Below are 23,494 nucleotides of genomic sequence, written 5' to 3' on the forward strand. Positions count from 1 at the left end.
AAACAAACAAACAAACAAACAAACAAACAAACAAACAAACAAACAAACAAACAAACAAACAAACAAACAAACAAACAAACAAACAAACAAACAAACAAACAAACAAACAAACAAACAAACAAACAAACAAACCTGTTTACTGAAGCTGAGCCATGATTGGTTGTTATGGATTAATGGCATTTCTATTCATTTCAGATGCTTTGGGATGCAAGTGATTTGAGTTAAAAATGGACTGACGACCGGGTCATAGTTTGGCCACCCCTGACATATGACATTATCTCATCAATGTTACCTTTAGGTCAGACTGCATGGGGGTTTTGTGCAGACTCTCCAGGCCCTGAGGCAGGATCCCTTTGATTTTGGCTTTGTCCAGCGACTCCTGTAGCTGCAGCGTCCGGTCCTGGAGAGCCTCCTTGAGTTGCGCTATCTGCTTGCTCAGGCTGTCAATGTAATGCCTGTGGGAGTCCTCCCTCTCCTGGAGCAGCGCCATGTAGCCTTCCTTGCTAGTAGTCCCTGATGACCACAGGGGGTCTCGACGGGGGTCTCTGGATGCGGGTCTACAGGCCAACAGGTAGAGTAGGGCCACGCAACAGCAGAGGCCCGCCACCACCGAGCCCACCCGGGCCAGCAGGGCCAGCAGCCATCGTTTGAACATGGCTGTCATTCAGTTGGAAAGGTGACTGCACTAATGTCATGTGAATATGCGAAATGCAAAAATGATCAGAATTATTCCGTACTGTAACTGCTGGAGTTATTTTGTGCATGCAACTTGTTTGATTTTGACCTTTATATAAAGCAGCATCTTCACTGTGTGTCACTTTTTCAGCATCCTTCAGAAAAGGTGACTGAAGCTCCTGAAATCACAGAAAAATACAATGAAAAACTTCAGAAACAATCAGTCAATCGGAGTGAGTGAATACTGAATGTCTTTTTAAAATTAATTGTTTGGATACAGCTACAGATGCATGCTTTGTTTGGATACACCGCATATTCGCCACTTCCCCCAAATCATATGTAGGCTAATTGTTTTACTTTGTAATTAAGACTATCATAGAGAATGACAGAGAAAAGCAACAGAAACACCTTTTCTGCACACTGGAAGAGCAACCTTGACCTTCTCTGAATCTCATAAAACCTTAGTGACAGAAACAAGCTTGTCTGTGTGTGTGTGTGTGTACGTGTGTGTGCGCGTGTGTGTGTGTGTGTGTGTGTGTGTGTGTGTATTTTAGTGGTTTGGGAAGTCTGGGACATGATTTTGGTCTCAAATGTTGACACTGCCCTGGCATGACCCCGCCGTCTGACTCATCCATCCCCCCAACTGTCCACACTCGGAAAAAGAATTTATATGCAAACAATACTCTGTCTTCACTACGATTGTGTCATATTTTTCAATGATCTAATGCAGGTGCGAGGCCATCTTCATGGGAATCTGAGATGAGCTATCTGGGGATTATAATATGCTGTTGCATTGTGTGCGATTAGTCCGGGGATTCCCTCCGTATGTGCCTCTGAGGTCCTGCGTTTTTCTTGATTTTTTTTTTTTACATTGTAGGGAAAAAAACAGTTGTCTCTTAATGGGAAAAATGTGATTTTTTTTTTTTTTTTGCATTCAAGTTTATATGAGTGAGTCTGCTCGTATGTCTGTGCATGTGTGTGGTTCTATGGATGTGTGCACCTCACTCTAGTGTGTGTGTGTGTGTGTGTGTGTGTGTGTGTGTGTGTGTGTGTGTGTGTGTGTTAGCACCATCAACCACAATTTCTTTCCTGTTTTTATAATCCTCCTCTCCTCTATGTTTCATTTCACATCCCCCCCTGATTTACTGTGTGGGCTGCCCAAGTGATCAGAGCCCAAAACCCTGCAGGGTTTTTGGGCGTTGTGGACAATAAAACGTGAAATATAATATGACATCAAACTGGTCGAATCCCCATCAGCTAAATGAGCAATAACATGATTGTGGGAACAAAGCAACGAATGCACCTCTTGCTGTCTGTTTTTGTTGCACATGCAGGACTAGAAGCACAAAATTGACATTGCCTCTTCTAAATTGGTGTACCAGCTGAGTAGCCCATGGTTCGAATACCCTACCCTCAGATATTGTGCCTCATCAGGTGTCGGTGAATCCTTAAAAATTCCTTATTTACATTTTCCTAAATGTAAGGTCTCAATACTGAGTAAACAGTCAGCCTTGAAATCAACATGCTTCATAGAGAATCATGGAAACAGTCGACTAGAGTTTGACTGTGGCCATTATCCCTTTAATTTTTGTTCTTGCCAAAAACATGGAGGCCATGCCGGCTGAATTGTAATGCAGAGGCCTCTTAACCAGGTCCAGTATGTAGACGAATAGGATGGTTGTTGACATGTTCTGCCACTTTTCGCTATCTGGAGCCACCACATAGCAACCAGTCGAGTGTCATTCTACACAGCCTTCAACCGATTATGGAAGCGGCGAGGAGATCCATCGAGACCGCGAGTGACGTCACGGAGAACGCTACCAAGTTGTGGCTTGATCAACCTCAGCTGAGTTCCTGAGCACGGCGATTTTTCAAAAACACACTTGGCCATCCTCTCATTTTATCCGGTGACGAGAAATTTCTGAGATTCTCACTAAACATGAGGAGTGATAAACATTGGAGTAATGGACTGTAAGGGTTGAAAAAAAAACAATGGTGTGTCTCTAATAATAGCTTTGATTGATGGCTGAGGAAGTTTTCTGTTTCATGAGGAGCATAATCCTATACGAGCAACAACAACTGTCTTAGCGAGTGAGAGCGGGACTGTGGAATCTTGGATACAAAAGAGTTTTTCAGCAATTGCTGTGCAGAAAGAGTCAACAGGTTGGCAAATCTACGTGGTATGTAGATAATCGTTTGTTGCCTCTGAGGAGTACTGTCAGCGTGTCTGTCAACCAAAGCCATTTTAACAGTTTCTTTTGAGCAGTGTGTATACTGCTGATGGTCTTATATTGGAGGTGTAAATTCGGGTTGAAAGTCATGGTCAATATAGCTAGTTGACAGGTGGTAGGGCTTTCGTTTGGCAGGTGCTATGCAACCAATTACAGTGAGTATTCTAGCATTTTGTTTGAAGTTATCTCCTTTGTGTTTCATAAGTGAGGTATGTTTGGGACCAAAAAGGTCAACGAGCCTGGGGGAAACATTGGAAACAAGTTTGAAATAGTTTGGAAGGATTCCTGCAGTGAATTGGATGCATTTATTAGTCTTTGTGGCCTTATTTATCAGACAAATTTATTTAATGCTATTATTGTCTTGTTGCTGTTGCAGTTTTCAAGATGTGTATGTTCTCTGTGTGGTCATTTAATTTTTAATTGTAAAAGTAATTGTTTCAGTGAAAAAATAATTTATCGACACTCTATCATCCATCCATCCATGTAACTCAGCTGCATGGTATCCAAGTGGTTAGTGGGATAGGAAATGGATGAATAATATAGCAAACAGTACAGGTTCAGGCTCACAACTTGGTGAGATTTTGAATTATGGAGATTTTGAAATATGGAGAGTTCAGTCAGGACACATCCATTTTTCCAAAAACAATTCCCTCCTTTCTTCCTTCTTTTACTCAATGCCGTGTTAAGAGATTTGTATGTGCCTCACAGAAAATGAAGAGAGATTACCATTGGAGTAATGCTCCGTGATAGTTGGAAAAATAATATGCGCCTTTAACACATTTTTTTTTTTTTTGCTTGATTGATGGCTAGGGAAATCTTCTGTTCCATGCAGAACATGTTATGATCCGACCACGGTGCCCGTCATTTCCCAGTGGAATGCATTGGAATTTTTCTTTGGGGGTTGATTTTCAGCTGTGGCGCATCAATTTTGCTTTCAGACAAGATATTTAAATGACAGCAAAAGGATAAGGTAACCCATGTTAACATCGCTGACAAAAGATGATTCATGTTCTACTTGTGGAGTATCCAATTTGAAAAATAACCCCATATATTTTATTCTGTTTGCCTATGAAGTTTCTCAAATATTTAGGGTGCTTGAACACGTTGGTTAAAAAAAAAAAAACTGAAAAGATTGGGCAGTCAGACATTATACACACGCAAAGTGTATGAATGCGTATGGTGGTTAGCCTTTCCTGTTCTAAAAATGGTGCAACATTAGCATTCGTTAGGATCTATGTCCTAAGGTGACACGGCTGATGCCCTATGATGGAAAAATAAAAAAAGAAGCTCTCGATCCCGCTAGAGAGCAAGGTGCTATTCCTTAACTGTTCCCAAAAAGTGCATTCAGAGATTATCCTTTCACCGGAATTCGGGGCTAAGTGGTTAAGATGGCACGACTGTCTGTTTTACGTGTTGTGTTGTATTATTTTGTCATTTTATGTTAAGTGTTCTTTTGATGGCGGCGCGGGCACCCGCAGCGGCTCCTCTTGTTATCTGTTGTCTGTTTAAGAGGGAGGAAATTTCATCTGTGCTGTGCACTTTTGACGGTAAAGTTGTACTTGATACTTTGAACAATTCCAAACTTCTAGCTTTATGGGAAGGGCAAGCTGTACATCCTGTTCTGACACGATCTTCCACAGCAAGGTCCATAGAGACATGGAATGGTCAAAGAATGGTCAGAATTCCCCAAAACTCCCCATACTCCACTTCACTTTACTCCTCAACCTTGTGGTAATCCTTTCTAGAAGAACTGAACTGTAACTTTAAGGGGTGGACTAAAATGACATTCAACCGAATTGATTAAGAAAAGCAAGTTACTTAAATTCATATGCGAGTCAAAACAGGTGACAGAATATTTTTGGCAATATAAGTGTACTATGTAGAATGTACTATGTAGAGATACACCGTTTTGTAATCAAAGCTTCCCTAGGGCCAGATTGTGGACATGGTACATGTCACTATGATGAATGTATGATTCTTTGCAAAATTAATAAGTGAGCACCTTACTTTGTCCTCAACGATTTATTTCAGGTACTTTGCATATTGGAATGAGTATTTTTTTTTCCCCACAGCAAGTTATTTGACAGGTTGCCATAATAAAAATAAGATCACACACATGGCAGTGAGCCTATGTTCCAATCTCAAAATGCAGCGAGATTAGCATCCGTTAACATATCTGTACTTAAGTGCCACCTTATATCAATATAGAACCAAATAATAAAGAGCTGTACTAATGCGGAGTTATTTTTTAATTCGCAAGCAGGAAGTAGCTACGTTTTTTGTTTTTTTTTTTGCCGTACGTCCTTTACACGTTGGGTGCCTGGCAGACGATGCTGATGACACGGCCTAGTTGCAGCAATAACCCACCTTCTCGCTCACGCCCATGAAAAAGCCTGTAAATCTCGCTCTGTTATTGTTTTAATAACATCGGTGTTAGCATTAGCCAAGCAGCTCAAGGGCCAGACATCAAACACGACATATCGTTCATGTGCGCCAGTAATGGGGTGAAGTCCGACGGCTTGTGAAAACAGCCAACCCCGCTGACTCAGCAGAGTCGTCCAATGGAATCTGAGTGGATATATATGTTTTAGCCACAAACGTATGCATGCCCAAACATTTTGTAGCACTCGACATCAAAACCGCAAAACCTCGTAAAGCCTCGGCAGCCAACGTTTCCTAATTGTGTAACGTTTGATGCTTTCAGTGCTGTTCCTTTTGGAGAGAACAAAATACTCCGATCGGCTTTCCAGCACAGTTTTCTTTGATAAACAGTTTCACCTCAACGTTGAGCGTCAGTTAGGACATTGAAATCATGTCTGCAATCGAACGACATGCAAAATTCTTTTGTCGGTGGTCATCAGGTAACATCTGAGTACCGTTAAATGAACACCATTTCATTGTCTCAAAGTCCATTCCCACTCCTATTCACTGCCACAGACCCTGGTGTTTTTACATATGTGAACAATAAAAAAAAGGCCAGTGAGACTTTTATTTCTGCCAAATGGGCCGGTTTTATGTAACAAATGAAATTCCTTTGTGGATATGCTGAGCTTCGTGGGGGGTTGCACATGTTTCAATGCTTTGGCTCCTCAAAAGCGGAGAAATCATTTTTCATGATTTCTTTGTACATGCACATGTATCTCACCTCACGCCTAAAATTCAGCTGGGATATGCCAACATACACCCACAATCCAAATGAGAACAAGTGCTATCGAAAACATATGGCTGGATGATTGTTTAAGATTCGCCTCTGACCGACAGAGATTTTTTAATATAGTTTACATCAGGGGTGTCAAATCCATTTTCGCAGCGGGCCACATTTTAGTTAGTTAAGAAGTCAAAAATAACAGTTTATTCAACTATTGTTTAAGTTACTGTAATTAGGTGTTTGGCAACAAGAAAATGCTTACAATGTCTCTTTTAATTATTACATTTGAAAATTTGAAATTTTGGTACATATTTTAGCAAGCATCATGGAAGTTGCCACGTTTGATTTGCTTTCGCGGGCCACATGAAATGATGTGGCGGGCCAGATCTGGCCCCCAGGCCTTGAGTTTGACACCTGTGGTAGACATTCAAGTCGGGATGATTCAGATTCTGATTTTGGAGTTTAATGTACTATGTGTAATTCTCTTTTGTTATTTCCGTTATATAATAAACCTCTACTGGGAGTGGTAAATACACAGCTTAAAATAAGCATCCTTTGCCTCATATTTGGTGAACTGAGTGAGTGTGAGAGAGGATAGGTGTAAAGGAATAAAAACTGAAAATTCCAATGATCGATCTATTTTCTGTTCCGCTTATTCTCACATGGGTCCCAGGGATATTGGAGCATGTCCAATCAGGCTTTCCGGGAGAAGTGAGGTATACCCTCAACTGGTTGCCAGCCAACTGCGGAAACTAAAAAGAGTGTTTTAATGTGTTTGAAGTGTGTGGGATGGATAAAAATGGTTTTCATTTCAAACGTTTGCTTTGCATAGTCTCTGTAAAGCGTGGATTTTCACTTATTACAGTGGAGCCTGGAACGTATCCCTTGCGATAAATGGGCGTCAACTATACAAATAATTTACCAGTAATTCTCCACACACATCAGTGCTGAACACATTCCATTCCTCACCCAAGTTTTTTTTTCTTTTTTCTTTTTCCAACACCAGACCTTCCACCAAAGTCATGGAATTGTTTAAACATTGTGTGAGGTCCAGTCCCACTGTACAAGTGTGGGAACCGTGACCATTGTGTGTGGTGACCGCCCTGCCAGGCCTTCGAAATGTCCTGCTGGTCCCAACATGACGCAAGGGAATTCTCATCACGACTCCGGTCCAATGAGGTTTGCTTCAGGTTTATTCTGTGATCCAAATGTCGGCTGTGGGTTTAGCGGCAGGGTGACAAGATTGGGCAGCTTTCCTTTGGAGCTTTAGGAACCGTCGTGGCGGGCAGGTTGAAGAACAGGACAACTCTTTGGATCAGTTTGATGGAAGAGAATCTGTTGCGTTGCGTTGCGTTGATTGTCTTAAACATATACAGTATTCACCAAGGTGACAAAAACATTTCTGTGGCTTTTTTGGTCTTGACATTCCACATAGTCCTCAACCTTATATACTATTTTCCAGAGGTGGTGCCATCATTATTTCAGGTCAGTCCTATCCGTCCGAGTCATCAGTAACAGTCAAACGGCGTCAAGAACGGGCTAACAGGTACCACATCACTTCGCAGGTGTCACATGCCTGACACGCAGCCAAATACAGAAAAACTAAATGACTAAAACAATGATGTATGCCTTTCCACTCCTCAGACCTCAGTGTCATGTGTCCCATATTGTTTTTATTCCACCAGTCACCACACTGTGCATGTTTGTGTCTGTTGTTTTTATTTGTTTCTTAATTTGGCTGTCAGCTTCCGCAGTGCGACATGGATATTACGTTCTCGACGCCACGTGTCTGTCACCAACGAGGGACGGACTGGACTCACGTGGGTCAGATTGAGATACTAACAGAGTCACGGACCGACGGACCTTTCTTCAGTCTGATGGAATGCCCACCTCTGATTATTTCATTATTGTCTCTGACCCGAAATAACTTCTTAATTACCTAGATATAAATGCTTACGTACATTCCTACCAACATACTGACCTATCTGTCTGTCTGCCTACCGATTGACATATCAACCTGACATCACTGTTGACTTTCCTGCATACCTAGACATGAGTCTCGGCAGAGACATTTGGAGGTGCAGGTGGTCAAACTTAGAAAAAAAGGACACATGTACAAGATTTTGAAACATTTTAAACATGAATACTATAAAATTCAGTGCACTATGTACTTTGTATGCAGCTGAAACTAAAATGTGTGTGACTAATGCGTTGCTGCTCTGCTTGTTGTTGGATTCTAACACAGCATGGAAGGTGACCACAACATACATACAACGTGCACACAAAATGCTAATTTGTAGCAACTAAATACAAATTCGGGGCCAAGAACGAAGTATAATGTGTATACAAATTTTGCGGAATAAAGTAGCTCTGGCTGGTTACTGGACGGTTGGGTAAGCAAACGTTCCTTCGTTTGAAAATGGGAAGGTGGACATCAGGGCTCAAGGCAATGGACCGAGATACAGTTGGATGATTGACTTTTGCTTAGTTTCAGGATAAGATGCAAAGACACATTAATATACAATTCTTACATCTTGTTAAGGAATTATTCCTCTAGAAGTAGTAGAAGAACATTGTTGAGGAATTTCACCTTGTTATGAGTACTATCGATAAAGCAAATTGACAGCTCCCCCTCCTCTACAATCTCCATAATAATCTGTTTTAATAAAAAGAACCCTGAACACTTATTTGATACACCAGCAATTCTAACCCCCTTTTGCGGGGTTAGAACAAGGGATGCCGGTCATATTTCCGAACTGTGGCCTTGTGAAGGCCTTTGAGACTCTTGTGATTCAGAGCTTGACAAAAACAACCCCAAAAAAGAGCATTGCATTCTACTGAAGAGCACATAAGACATTTGTGTCTGCCCTTTGCTTATCCAAATGTCAAAGTTAAGTTCATTGGAATTATATTAACTCCACACGTGTGTGCATGTTTGAAGACAAATTAATATCATTTTGTCGCTGCGTAGTTTAGTTTTATATGTACGGGTATATTCCTTGTGATTCCTGGTCTCTGGGGCTCCATGAAGGTTGACAGATCTCTGTGGAGTTTTTCTATTACAATGAAATTCAATTGAGAACGTCTCAAAATTTGATTGGGGTCCATCTCACTTTCAAATTATTTTCTGATCATATCGATTTTGTTCTTTTTACTCACATGTTTTTGCAATAAAGTGCCCGGTGAATGTAGAAAGGACGTTGAACTCGGAACCATGCCCGCATCTCACTTCAATACACCATGAAACTTAATTACAAAAGTAGTATTTTTTTATTTATTTAAACATACACAAATATCAATTAAAAAAAAAAATCACACTGACAAAAAAACAAATTATCAGCTGAAATCAGGTATGCTACTATCTTGCGGAATAAACAATAAATCTATATTGCTTTCAGTTAGAAGAGTGCACACACAATTGTCAAGAGAGATACATAAATATGGAATTAGAGCTGAAGCCCCTGTGTTTTTCATAAAACAAAAAGCGTGCCTACTATTTCCTAAGTGCTGCATAATGAATGTTGTCGACATAAAATATACATTACTTTTCTTTTTTTTCCTTTTTTGTTTTACAGCTGAAAAGTCACTTGAACAATGACCTGCCTCTGTACTTCTATAGCTAATAAATAAATAGTGCATATTCCCATTTACCTCACCGGAGAGCCAAATGAAAACCGAGGGGAAAAAAATAAGTTAAAGACAAACCAAAGTCAATTTGGTTCCTCCTTTTCAAAGAGTCTTTTCGTGTCATTCAAGAACAGACAGTCCAGCTATCTGCATCGCTTGTTGATCGTCACACGCAAAAAAACAACTACGTTATTTGTCGAAATGCAGTCAAAAATGTCGGCATGATATAATCGGAGCGCATTTGGGACGCTATATGTTGAACTGGCTGTGTGAATAAAAATAAACTAAGCCAGAGTCAGAGTTGTGATTTAGAATAAGGGACTGACTATGTTTACATGAACCTCACTGTCCCAATTCCAAGCAGATGATGCCACACGGACAAAAACATTAACCATGGTATAAATTGATAAGGTGCATTTGCTGCTTGGAGGACCATCCACGCTCACACTCACACCTAGGGACAATTTAGAGTGTCCAGTCAGCCTACCATGCATGTATTTGGAATGTGGGAGGAAACCGGAGTACCCGGAGAAAACCCACGCAGGCCCGGGGAGAACATGCAAACTCCACACAGGAAGATGGCTTTATTCATTGATTCATTCATTTTCCGATCCGCTTTATCCTCACAAGGGTTGCAGGAGGTTCTGGAGCCTATCCCAGCTGTCTTCGGGCAGTAAGCAGGGAACACCCTGAACCGGTTCCCAGCCAATTGCAGGGCACACAGAGACGAACAACCATCCGCGCTCACACTCGCACCTCGGAACAATTTTGAGTGTTCAATCATTCTTCCATGCATGTTTTTGGAATGTGGCAGGAAACCAGAGTACCCGGAGAAAACCCACGCAGGCCTGGGAAGAACATGCAAACTCCACACAGGGAGGCCGGAGCTGGTATTGAACCCGGTACCTCTGCACTGTGAGGTCGACGCGCTAAACACTGGACCACCGGGCCGCCCTAGGTGTGAACAATAGGTGCAAAATTGTTTGCCTAAATGTGCCTTGTGAATGACTGGCACTGCACATCTCGGGAAAGGCTCCAGCACACCCGCATCTTAATGAGCAATGGTGGGAATGTTTGGGTCAGTGAGGGTGAAATTGACACCACGGCGGTTGACATGCTTTCTGTGGTACGGTAGCTCCACTTAGCACATTGCTTGTTTTGGGACTGACACGAAATGGATGTTGTTGGGACTCAAGGCATTGCAAGAACAAAATGGAATAATTTAGGCACATCTTTGGTGGGGTCAATGATTTGCACGTAAACATAGCAGTCATGAAGGCACCTCGTCTGGCCCCGCGTCGATCGCACCATCCAAAACATTTTTTGTCTAGAAAACACCGCCAGCTGAGTCTGAGCAATATTTTTGTCCCACTGATGTTAAAATGCAAACAGATGCTGCCTCAGCTTCAGTATTTCCATGGTGATGCGGAGCTCCTTTTCCAATAACTCCTCGCTTTGCGTCCTTTGTTTGTCTCATCAGTGCAAAAAAAACAAACGGCACACTAAAATGTGATCTTAATGAATAACATGAGTTTAAAACACACACGCACGCACACACACACCCCTCCACACACACACACACACACACACACACACACACACACACCCTAAAAGAATCCAGCGCTACATTGGGCCGAGTCGAGTGTGGTTTTGTCTGTGTCAGGAAAAAAGCAATGTGATGAAACTATGAAATGCACAATATCAGGGGCTCTTTGGGGGTCACTTCAGTAGCATGGCGGCGTCCCAAGTCTGAACATTTTCAGTTACCCAACTTAATGGCCCCAAAGTAAGTCCCCACTCCATCGGGGTCCAGCATCCACGCGTTGGACACGGTGACGTACAAGGCGTCCCCTTGCTGCAGCCACAGGCCTCTGCCCTGCTGGGCGCAGTACATGTTGTAGCTGGAGTTGTCCCAGCGCATGGTGCTGCCCGTCTTCATCAACAGGTCCGCTTTGCTGTTCTGCTTGATGCGCTCGTGGTACACGTACTGGATGAGCTGCGTATTGCTCACGTCCATGGAAGCCCCGCCGCCTTGGTCTCCATCCCCGCGGTACTCGTAGTAGCGAAAGCAGGTTTTGGCATAGACGTAGTAGAAGCCCGACTTGACGACTAGCAATTTGCCCTTCTGGTAGTCCATCCTGTGACGGTACCCGTGCACCTCGTCCCAGTCGATGGGGACAGCACTCGGTTCACCTGCTGCAATGAAAGAGATCGATTTAGGCTACATTTAACGTATGGGGTCCCTTGCTATATGGCGGTTCAACATTTGCGTCGCAAGTATATCACATTGGGTTTTTTTTTCAGTTTTAACTAAAAAGCCCTTGCATGTGGTAAAGGAGAGCCACGGTCACCGATGCACTTTTTAGCCATTTAACGAACGTCGAGACATTGGTGCAACACAAACGCACTCAGAGCACGCAGCTCTTGCCCCCATCCTGACTTGCCGACGTCACAGACGACCGCACTAGCCCCCGCCTCTTAAAGGCATGCATGCACACAGGCATAACCATAATGTACAGTATTTTCTGTCGATTTGACGCTTTCAGTTTGGACACATCCATTTACCACGTGTTAAAAAGTGTAAAGTGTGTAAGCTTGAATGATTAATACCGGTAAGTTATAAGTTGAAAGCATGTGGTAGGAATGAAACTATGACAAGACTATGTTGTTGTGTAAAATGTTTCTTTTTGGCCGAAACACATCCATTGCAGGCTGGTCATCGTGAAAGAAGGATTCCCCCATCTGCAGCACCGTCTCAAGGTTTCTCATTTTTCCCCAGGTGGTTTTTTTTTTTTTTTTTTTTTGCTTTTCCTTGACCTCCTGGGGTCTAAGGTCAGGGATGTTGTTAATATTTGTCAACTGTGAGCACGTGAAGGCCTTTGAGTATTACTACTTGGCTTACTTCCGCTACTCTACTCTACTTTCACATTCTGTTTTCTCTCTCTTGTTCAAGCAAGTCTGTTTAATTATTAGGTATCTGTTGTTGCAGTGCAAGTAAAAAAAAAACAAAAGAAAAAAAAAACAATTTCACGGGCACAAAACACCAACTGAGACCATTTGAAAGTGATTTTTTTCTTTCGCCACAAAATACCAAGATTGGATGTTTTGCGGCTAAAAACGAGTCACGAGTTGCATGCACTTATATAGAGTGAAGAAGACTTACGCTTCGCCAACTGTTGATGCACCTTGATGGGAAGGTGGGCGGAGGGCAGATTCTCCTTCTGGTTCTTGAAGCGTCGGTTCTTCTTCGTGGCTTTCAGCGCATTTAGCACCGGCTCCGTCTGTACTTGCTGCCGCAAAGAGTTGAACGAGATGACAAATTGTGACAAAAGGGCAGGGGAAAATGTTCAAAATGACAAACCAACCCCAAAACACCAGTAATAAACACATTATATGTTTCACCACAGCTGTCATTTGAAATAATGGGCAAGTCTTTAACTGTGTGTACTTGACGGCAGTCGAGACAGAGTGCGCGCACACACACTGTCTCATTCAGTCCAAACATGGTTTCCAAGCAAGTAAACAGTTACCGCCAACTCACAGCTGGCTTGAAAGCAACAATATTTACACCCTTTTACATCAACATCACTTCAAAATCGTCTTGTTGCTACACTTCTGACTGCTGATAAGGAGAAATGTTTTCGATATTAGCGAACCAACCAAGAGGGAATTTTTCTGCCCAAATTAAATAATGTATAATGCAATCATTATATAAGAATGAATTAACTGAAAAAAAAATACTAAGGACTGAAATCGTGAACAATCACGCAAGTGTAATGAGTTGCAGCTTAACCGACCGTGTCAAATGCAGAGGTTAAGATTCATACGTGTGTGTTTACATGACAAACAAAGATGAATTTTCTTCTTCTTCCTCTTTTGTTGTGGATCACCAATTCAATAACCATCTGATTTGACGCTTTAGTCAGAGACTTACCCAAACAGGGTGCCGCTTATCTTTCATAAATGTGGGAGTAAAATTGCATGAATATGTATGAAACAGTGAAACTACTACTACTTGCAGCGTAGTGTATGAACTGAGGACATTACGTTAAGTCATTGAAAAATCATCCTGTACCATCTTTGATAATCTTGGTAACTGACTTTAATAAGGATGCATAACAATACACCATTACACTCTGAATGGTTAATCGCTCCATTTTAACTTGTTGATGATTTGTGTATCTTATCACAGATATCTCAGGTATGCTGATCCTGAGCCAGGAAGTGGAACCAGAAAAAAAGGAAAGTTATGAAAAAGTGTGTGTGTGTGTGTGTGTGTGTGTGTGTGTGTGTGTGTGTGTGTGTGTGTGTGTGTGTGTGTGTGTGCGTGCGTGCGTGCGCGCGCGCGCGTGCGTGCGTGCGTGTGTGTGCATGAGAAAGTTCTTTCTCAATTTCTCGCAAATAAAGTGTCTCTCCCAATATGATGCCCTCCCCCCCAAAAAATGCTTTTTTGATGTGTAAATGGAACTCGTCAGGTAAACTTCAGTAACGTTGCACTAAACGTTGGATGTCAAACGGAGACGACAGTGTAATTCTAGATACCCCAGTTCAGCGACCATCACTGTTTTGCTTTTTAAAAAAAAATCTTTTTTACAACGTGGACAGAACGACTGCGCTCGGGTGGCATAAAGGGATTGAAAGAACTGGACAGCCGCAGGGGGCAATGAATGAGAGGGAGATGGTCTTCCACAATGTAGACCAAGTGCGAGAGACAACCTTGCCAGACAATTTGGGCAAGATGTTCCAAGCCATGGCATTGATCATCTGGAGTCTAGGTGCTGATCACAAAGCCAAAAGCCAAAGCAAAGAAAAACGGACATCTGAAGAAGCAGTAGTTAGGGGAAATTCTGTGGAGCGTGATGGAGGCTTTTCGTGAAGCATCAGAAGACAACCCAAGAGAGCAGAATGTCACTACTGGGACAGAAAACGATGGCTGAAGGAATGGCCAAACTTCACTCAAAATGCAGTTAAATATCGGTTAAAAATACACTGCAGCAGATGATCTGGGAAGTTGCAGACAAGGAAGGAAGGAAGGAAGGAAGGAGGCACCTCCAAATACATAGTGACCGCAGAAGGGAGGAGGATGCGTTTGGAGACCTTGAGAAGCCCATAAAACCAGACGAACCATCCACCCACTTCAAGCCGAGGAACTGAGCTGACAGGAGGTGAATACTTTTCTCAGATAGGCCCGAGCCCAACGGCATTATGTACAAAGTGTGAAAACATTATGAAGGCTCAAGAGACAGGAAAGAAAGAAGGGCTTCCTTGCTGACAGATGGTTGGTGCCTGAGGGTTGGTTCAGCCCTAAAGAAGACAACTGCAGCGATCAAAATTGGTTTCATTTATCTTAAGAGTTATAGATTTGTTTTAATATTTGCAGTCAAGAACCTGAGTGTACATTTCTAAGAGAGAGAGCGAGAGAAAGAGAGCATACAGGGAAGGATAGAGCGGGTGGACAAAAATGCCAGGGGTAATGGGGACAGAAGAGCACCAGCTAAAGTGAAATGAAAGGTTTATAGTACAGTAGAGAGATTATGTAAACAACGTCAAGAAGACGGTGGACAGAGCTGAAGGTGGCTGATTTGAGGAAGCCGAGATTCTCCTTGCGAGTGAGAGGGATGCTCAAGATCCAGAATGAGCTCATTAGTGGGACAGCATAGAATGGAAGTTTAGGGAGCACAGACTCGAGAGGCCAGATGGAGAAGCTTTGGCCACGTGCAGGACAGGGACATGGATGCATCAGTCTTTGGAAGGATGCTGGAAAGGGAGCCGCCCGGTAGGATGCAGACCAAAGAGACGCTTTATGGATGTGACAGGGAAGACTTGAAGACAGCTTAACTTGGAGCAGAAGATTGAGAGAAGACAAAGAGATGGGAGAGGATGATTTGCTGTGGTAACCCCTGAATAAGCTGAAGCAGAAGATAAATGAATAAGATGGTCCCAGTTCCAGAACCCTGCAGCGGGTGTTGCTACATAGAAGACATGACAAATGAGGTGAGCGTGATGGCACATGCTCAGAGCTGCGCTTGGCATTCTCGATCAATCAGTCAGCATTAATGTCACTTATAATCTTATTGAACATATTTGCACTGAGAGTAATTACATTAGAAGAGCTCAGCGTAGGCCCTGCCTGCATGTCCTGTCCCTCAACAAAAGGGTTCAAAAATCCGCCCACCACATCAGTCTGATGAAGGTCCTTAAGCACAACATGGGCCAAGTGTTACAGTCATGGGAATCGGCACGGTTGCATTGGCTCATTCCCCTTCATCGGAAATCCGAAACAGATTCCTCGAGCCAAAACTTCCTGCTATGTTTTTAATCACAAAGCACATTTAAAGAACCAAGTAGAGAAAGAAGAACCCTAAAATCCTCCTGAGGGTGGATATTCAGTATTCGCTGTCTTATCAGTATTCACTCTATTGTATGTGCGCAAGCACAATCTCATCATATTCTTGGACGAACAGAACTTTGCCTGAGGGCCTCAATAAATTAAACTAACGGTAAACACTGAAATGCAATACGCACAATAATCCATCACTTGGAGATACACCTCCACCAATCACTCACCAACGGCTCTGAGTGGCCTCATACTAGACAGTTGAGAGTTGAGAGGCGGCAGGTTTAAAGCTTGGCATCCTCCTGAATTATTGATTCTAAATTGTTCATAGGTTTGAATGTGAGTGTGAGTGTTTGACCCATTTAAGGAAACGGACAACAGAAAATGGGTAGCTGGATGGATCAGCAATGTTTTTTTTTATATTTTCCTCAGCTTGATATGGCAATAAAAATAGAGGCCAAATACACTGGCGAACTGTTCAGGGTGAAGTCTGCATTCCGCCCGAAGTCAGCTGGGACAGGCTCCAGCAACTCCCCGTGACCCTCTTCAGGATATGTGGTGTTGAAAATGAATGGATGGGTGCATTGATAAATGTAGAGTTGAAAATGAAATAAAATAAGACTATTCTGGAGCCGGCGGCCTGGTGGTCCAGTGGTTAGTGCGTCAAGTCACAGTGCAGAGGTACCGGGTTCAATTCCAGCTCCGGCCTCCCTGTGTGGAATTTGCATGTTCTCCCCGGCCGGGCCTGTGTGGGTTTGCACTCCGGTTTCCTCCCACTTTCCAAAAACATGCACGGCAGGCTGATTGACTGCTCTAAATTGTCCCGAGTTGTGAGTGTGAGCATGGATGGTTGTTTGTCTCTATGTGCCCTGCGATTGGCTGGCAACCGGTTCAGGGTGTCCCCCGCCTACTGCCCGAAGACGGCTGGGATAGGCTCCAGCACACCCCCGCAACCCTTGTGAGCATAAGCGGATCGGAAAATGGATGGATGGATGGATGGATATTCTGGAGCCTGAGTCTCAGAGTCTACTGGAAAAATAATTTTCAGTCAAGACACGGTCTCTGTATACTGTATCATACCTGCTAATTCAGCTGAGAGACTTCACAACACTTTTCTCGGTAAGTGCTGCTGTTTTGGTTGGCAGCAGAGTTCAAATTCAATGGTGGTGTGCAGTTGGGAGTTCGAAGTCTAACTGCAAGACTGGGTCTGTGATCTTGATTTTCCATTCACTCTGTGTTGCGATTTGTTGACATCATAATCCTTAGTGACACTTTGTATGCGCATCATGTAATAAAAATATTTTGCCCAGCCACAGGCGCTTTCATAATAAAATAATAGCCATAAATTTCCAGATTGTTTCAGCTTTTAACGACTTAACCACGTCACTGAAACTGTCAGTCTTGTCTTCAGATGAACGGATTTACCTTGAATGCTTATAGATCTTCAAAAGAAACAGCATGTGAATTCTAACATGAGAGAAGCATCATTCATTTTCAATTTTTTTGTGTGTGTGTGGGGGGGGGTCCTTTATTCTTAATGACAATATGAACCTTCTCTTTGCATGTTTAAAATTGCCTTCTTGATCATTAATTTCGTTTTTTGGGCAAATGTTCTTTTGATTATTTCTTTTCCCAAAAGGCTTTTTTTCAAGTTTTTGATGGGCTAAAGCACCCATTCGTGTTCCAGTATAATGCCATCTGTTGTTTTGGTATATTTAAAGTTCAAGATTGTACTACCATCAGTCGCTTTAACACTGGCTACCATGCAGTATGTTCTTTAACCCTTTCCTGCACCCTGTAATGTGATAACATGATAAGCTGTCCACTGTAGTAACTGCTGTCCCTGAAAGGGTTCAAATGAGCATACATGAAGAGTTACACTCACCTCAATGGGTTGACGTGGAGCAGTGGTCAGATCTACCTGGAGACAAGATGACAGGACAGAGGTCAGTGCATCATCACACCATCTCAGAAAAGGTGCTATGGAAGCACATTGTTGACATTTGGTAAGATTACGCCTTAAAACGCAAAGGAAGTCCAGGCTGCTTTGGTGTGTGTGTGGGGTTATTTTCCAAAGTTCAATCAGCATTCCCAAGTAGCAGGCTTAAAAGTCAAAGTGATTTGTAACGTGGTTCTTCTTATGCGATTGTGTCAACAAGACCTTCAGGCTTGCATAAAACGAGGGGAGGGAAAAAAAAATGTTGATGGGAATGATCAGAGGATCATTCCCGCGCTTGGCTCCAAGATCGCTGGGATAGTCGTGCAGGTGTTGAAGGCGCATGATGGTCCAGTGCCAGACTACGTTCCTCGCACGTTTCCTGACTCATGCAAGCATGCACCCCTTGTCATCATCTTAACAAAGACCGCGCACTCCTCTGCCAAAGCTCCTCCTCAAGGAAGTGTCTCGCGCTGACTGTTATTCCAAATCCATTCCAAACCAGTTAAATTAAACACAGTCACTCTTCTCGCTCCGCTGGCCGACACCCAGCAACAAATAGCATGCTTATGAAAACAAAGTATCTTCAGTTCAAGTAGAAATGCCAAGTGTATGCAATAAGTATACTCCTATTTCTTTAATAGGGATGTCAGACGTCTTCTCCACCAACCAGTCCCAAATTCCATATGGTGGTTAACAGCAGGTCATGAACCTGTGAGCCTCAGAAAGCCTAAAGCAAGTCTTTGCAGACTGAGCTATGTTGCCATTTAAAGGGCCAACCCCAGCCGTGATGAGAACATGTGTTCATTCAAAATGATGGGGTTAAACCGATTACTCGACTAGTCAGAATCAGAGTCGTAATCATCTTTATTGGCCAAGTACATGAAAACACAAGAAATTTGCCCGACTAATAAATAAGTCACTATAAATGTTTAGTCGGCCCGGTGGTCCAGTGGTTAGCCCATCGACCTCACAGTACAGAGGTTGTGGGTTGGATCCCGGCTCCGGACCTTCCTGTGTGGAGTTTGCATGTTCTCCCCGTGCCTGCGTGGGTTTTCTCCGGGTACTCCGGTTTCCTCCCACATTCCAAAAACATGCATAGCAGGTTAATGGAACACTCTAAATTATCCCGAGGTGTGAGTATAAGCGTGGATGGTTGTTCGTTTCTGGGTGCCCTCCAATTGGTTGGCAACCAGTTCGGGGTGTCCCCTGCCTACTGCCCGAAGACACCTGGGATAGACTTCGGCACCCACATGTCAGGATAAAGCAGATTGGAAAATGGATGGATGGATATAAATGTTGACTTAAAGCACAGCCATTAAAAAAATAACACTGATTGATGAAACATGCCACTTTGAATGTAGTAATAATAGCACTGCACAGATGTTCCAAAAAAGTGTCACTATTAAATTAGTCGTCAACCGTTTCAGAGAAACACTTTGAAGGTAAGGTTTGACCACTTGCAACACGTGACACATAGTATGCACTGTACCTCGCTCCATTTTCAGCATTTACATTTTAGTTCGGTACTTTTTAGTAAAAGAGTTACAAAATATATACATATATTTATCTTGTAGTGGAAAGTGATTGATTGTTGCCTAAGTGTTATATTTCATCAGAAACGTGGGATTCTTTGATTGCCAGAACGGTAGCTAAACCACAGCATGCTAACCACTATTTAGCCTTGAGGCTCATGTTAGGCGAAGTCAATACTGTTTCCGCAAAATTAAACCAATGTCTTAACTCTTCCTGGTTACTAAATGAAACGGTCTCACTTTCAATTCCACTCGTCTTCACACACAGGCCGTGATAGATGTTTGAATTCTGTGACCATAATATTTGTTTATGATGCCGACTGTGCCAGTGTGTTGAGTCTTTACTATTTGTTTTGTCCATAATGTATTGTCAGACAATTTTGTCTCTATTGGACTTTGGAACCTCTTTTTTTTTTTTTTACACTTTACTTATAACCCTGAGGATCTCCTGCCAATTTGCCTCTGACTTGGAGCCAGTGGTTCCATTGTTGTGAATATTTTAGAACCGGTATTTGTTCATGAAGTACCAAATCTTGCCAGTAGACCCGCCTCTTTCTCATACTTTTCAGCATACCCAAGCACAATTTGGTCCAAGTAGGAGTTATAGCTTATATACAAAGACTTCTCCATTTACTTGATTTAAATACACATTGTGGACCGCCCCTATATTTGTCAGTATCACCAATATAGAGTACAGTACATTAAAAATACATACAGTGAACCCTCATTTATCTCAGGGGATACATTCCAGATAGGACTGGGTGAAAAGCCAACTATTAAAAGAAGAAAAAAAATCCACACACTAACCCAGTGGTTCTTAACCTGGGTTCGATTGAAGCCTCGGGATTCGGTGAATCGGTCTCAGGGGCTCGACGGAGATTCTGCCATGGAGGTTAAGACACACCCGACTCAACATGTCAATTAGTTATGACACGCCCGCTTGGCCGTCACTGGCAGCAGATGATCACATTACATTGCTTGCCCAATCAGTGCAGTGGAAAATTTAGTTTGCTCAGTAGTCAACGTGTGACTGTCATGATAGCATGTCGTGTGATTTTAAGAAAGAAAAAAAATTTAGTAGATGCTCACAATGTCGAGCAAAAAAAAAAAAAAAGAGAAAGTGGTCGGACGAATATGTACAACATGGATTAATATGCATCACGGACCGTGATGGGACTCAGCGTCCTATCTGCATGATTTGTCATGCCAAATTGAGCAACTCTTGTCTCGCACTGGCAAAACTGAAGGAACACTTCTTGAAACTGCATGAACATTTATTTTGTTCATTTTATGCACAATTTAAAAAATGTATGTCTTGAAATTTTATTTACATTTTTCTATTTTTAATAAACGCGTTTTTCATGTCTTGAATTTGTCAAAAATCATATTTTTATTTTTCACTCATGAAGGGTTCGATGATTGTGCATATGAACTGGTTGGGTTCGGTACATCTAACAAGGTTAAGAACTACTGCACTAAATGGTTAACCACATCAAAACACACTTTTGAAGTAATCTTGAGCACTTGTCCTTACTTGCTCTCAAGAAAGTGGAGACAAATTGCACATCACTTTGAGAAAACTAAAAGAAAACTCGTGCATGTTGTTGTCCAAATAAGGTGTACAGCATGCATGCTTCAATCTTAAATCTCTCTAAATCTGACCCATTAGTCTAGTAACCATTTCAATAGAATGTTTTTCAAGCCAACTATTTAACACTGGAGTTGTGCAACTGTAAATTCTGAAAAAAAAAATAGAAAAAAAATGTTGTACTTCTGAAAATCTAGATATAGCAGGGGCTGGGCCGATGAACACTGATATAGTGAGGGTCTATTTTACAATAAGCTGTATACACTTGTGTTTAAGTAACACATATACAGTGCGCTTGATGCACATAGCCTATCCTGTTACATTATCTACAAGAAGACTAAAAGATGTCTGTAGACCTACTTATTTATAAAGTCAGTACAAAGTACGCTAGAATATGAAATGCAACCATGCTCACCTATTTTAGTATCCAGTATAATATGCACAACTTGAGTGAGGTTGTTTTTTTTAAAGGCACTCTGCAAAGTGTTTATGCATAAGGCGAAGTGAAAGCATATCATTCCATAAACATACTGAGAGCGAGAGACCAGCAGAAAGTCCTCCGGATGCTTTCCAGGTGAACCCAAAGCACCCTGACACAGCCCAAATGTGGTCTGCTCCCTTTTGGCTTGTCTTGACACGACCATCATCCAACTCCCCAAAAACCACCACAAAGTCTCCAAAAAAGCCAATCGTGGCACAATGTAAATATTATTGTAAGTGAAGAGAGGGGTTTTCATAATGACCTGACAAAAACAAACGAGGCGTGCAGACTATTTTGATTGTGATCTCCCCCCTTGATTCTTTTTTGTTGTTGTTGCACTTTACGTGTTGGAACATCTCGAGTCCTTTCGAATCTTGAGAAAACTGTTGTTTATACTGCGGTGCTTATCTTGCATATATTAATCACAAATAACAGCGGATGTGCACAGTCGAGTGGAAACATCTGCGTTGTGCAAGACGATATGCCGGGTATCATATTTTTATTTAATTATTCAAGTTCCGTGGAAAAATTCTGAGAACAAAGCCCACTTGACCCGCCTGTGTAACCTGGCTTTGACGCGATTTTTGCGCACAACTTCTTTTTAAGTCATTTATGGTTCAAGTACTTCGGATGAGCGCTAGCTCAAAGCATGCCGCTTTCTTTCTAACTTTGCAGATTTTAGGGCATTATTAAATTGGGCAAATCAACGCTTAACACAAAAGACAAGAAAACAACTAAAAAGAAGAAAAGAAAAAAAGCAGCTCCTTACCTGCTGCAAATAGCCGGTCAGGTGCATCAGGATGGCCACGCTGGAGGCCACCTGGAGCAATCCCATGACCACCAGGGTGCCGAACAGAAGCGGCCGGTGCGAGTGCTCCGAGCCGGCCGCCGGCTGGAGGCGGTGGTGGCCGGCCTCAACATCCACGGTCGTGCGCAGGTAGCCTCTGTACTCGCCATGGGCTGCTGCCATGCTCCCCGTGCGTGCGTGCAGATGGGACTCAGTGGACGCGCTGAAGTGAAGCGGTGGGAGAGTGTGTGAGCGAGTTGAGTGTGTCAGTGGTAAAGTGGGTGGGCAGAAGCAGAGTAAGAGAGTGTGAAGTAAAACTCCCCCTGCTCCTGTCCCACTGGTGAGGCGGGTGCTATAAGTCCAGATGGAGCTGAGTGAGTGAGTGAGTGAGTGAGAGCGCTGCAGGAGGTGCGCCAGTCCTTATCGCAACCACAGGAACACGTGACCCACCTTCGCTTGTCCACACCCCCCACCGGTTTTACCCCCACGCTTTTGCAACCTGCTAGTTATGTCATGTCAAAAGCTGATTTCAATTTAGAGTTTTCCAAACTTGGCTGCACATCTACATTTCTCCTTCGAGCAATCAGCAACAAATCCAGGCATTAAGATATTCTTTATTTGTCCCACACTGGGGAAATTAACAGTCTACGGCAGCAAGATTGTGGGTAGAAAGAAGAAAGAAGAAAAACAAAGTGTTTGCATTCACAAAATAAATGTTACAGTTTCAATGTACACCGTTCAATTACGTGCAACATAGATATAGATAAGGTGACTGTGCTATTTACAATTGTTTTTCGCATCATTTTATTTTTTTATTCAGCAGCCTGACAGCAGTCGGTAGGAACGAGCGGCGGTATCTCTCCTTCGTGCAGGGCGGGTGTAACAGTCTCTGGCTGAAGCAGCTACCTAGTGCTGTCAGGGCGGGCTGGAGGGGGTGGGAGGGACTGTCCATTATAGCTTTTAGCTTAGCTCGCATCCTCCTGTTGCCCACCTCCTCCTGAGTGTCTAGGGAGCAGCCCAGGACAGAAGTGGCCCTCCTGACCAGTCGCTCCAGTCTCTTTCCGTCCCGGGCCGAGATGCTGCCTGACCAGCAGACAATGCCATAATGGATGGCCGAAGACACCACCGAGTTGTAGAAGGGCTTAAGGT

The 23,494-nt window shown here is 42.8% G+C and overlaps 1 protein-coding gene across 2 annotated transcripts; it reads right to left on the reverse strand.

The window, feature by feature from the left end:
• Positions 1–10,568: 10,568 nt before the first annotated feature.
• On the reverse strand, positions 10,569–22,734 carry tnfsf11 (TNF superfamily member 11). Of its 2 annotated transcripts, none has more exons than XM_019867732.1 (4): positions 22,328–22,734; positions 17,904–17,939; positions 12,845–12,971; positions 10,569–11,874 (listed from the first exon to the last, which is right to left on the reverse strand). In XM_019867732.1, exons 1-4 carry the CDS (start codon positions 22,526–22,528, stop codon positions 11,441–11,443), a joined length of 798 nt encoding a protein of 265 aa, XP_019723291.1. In that variant the 5' UTR covers positions 22,529–22,734; the 3' UTR covers positions 10,569–11,440. The 2 variants fall into 2 exon arrangements, with proteins under 2 accessions (XP_019723291.1, XP_019723290.1); XM_019867731.1 differs by having other exon boundaries at positions 10,569–11,877.
• Between the last annotated feature and the right edge of the window lie 760 nt (positions 22,735–23,494).

This window comes from Hippocampus comes, unplaced genomic scaffold, assembly GCF_001891065.2.
Source record: "Hippocampus comes isolate QL1 unplaced genomic scaffold, H_comes_QL1_v1.1 scaffold27, whole genome shotgun sequence".
Lineage (NCBI taxonomy): Eukaryota > Metazoa > Chordata > Actinopteri > Syngnathiformes > Syngnathidae > Hippocampus > Hippocampus comes.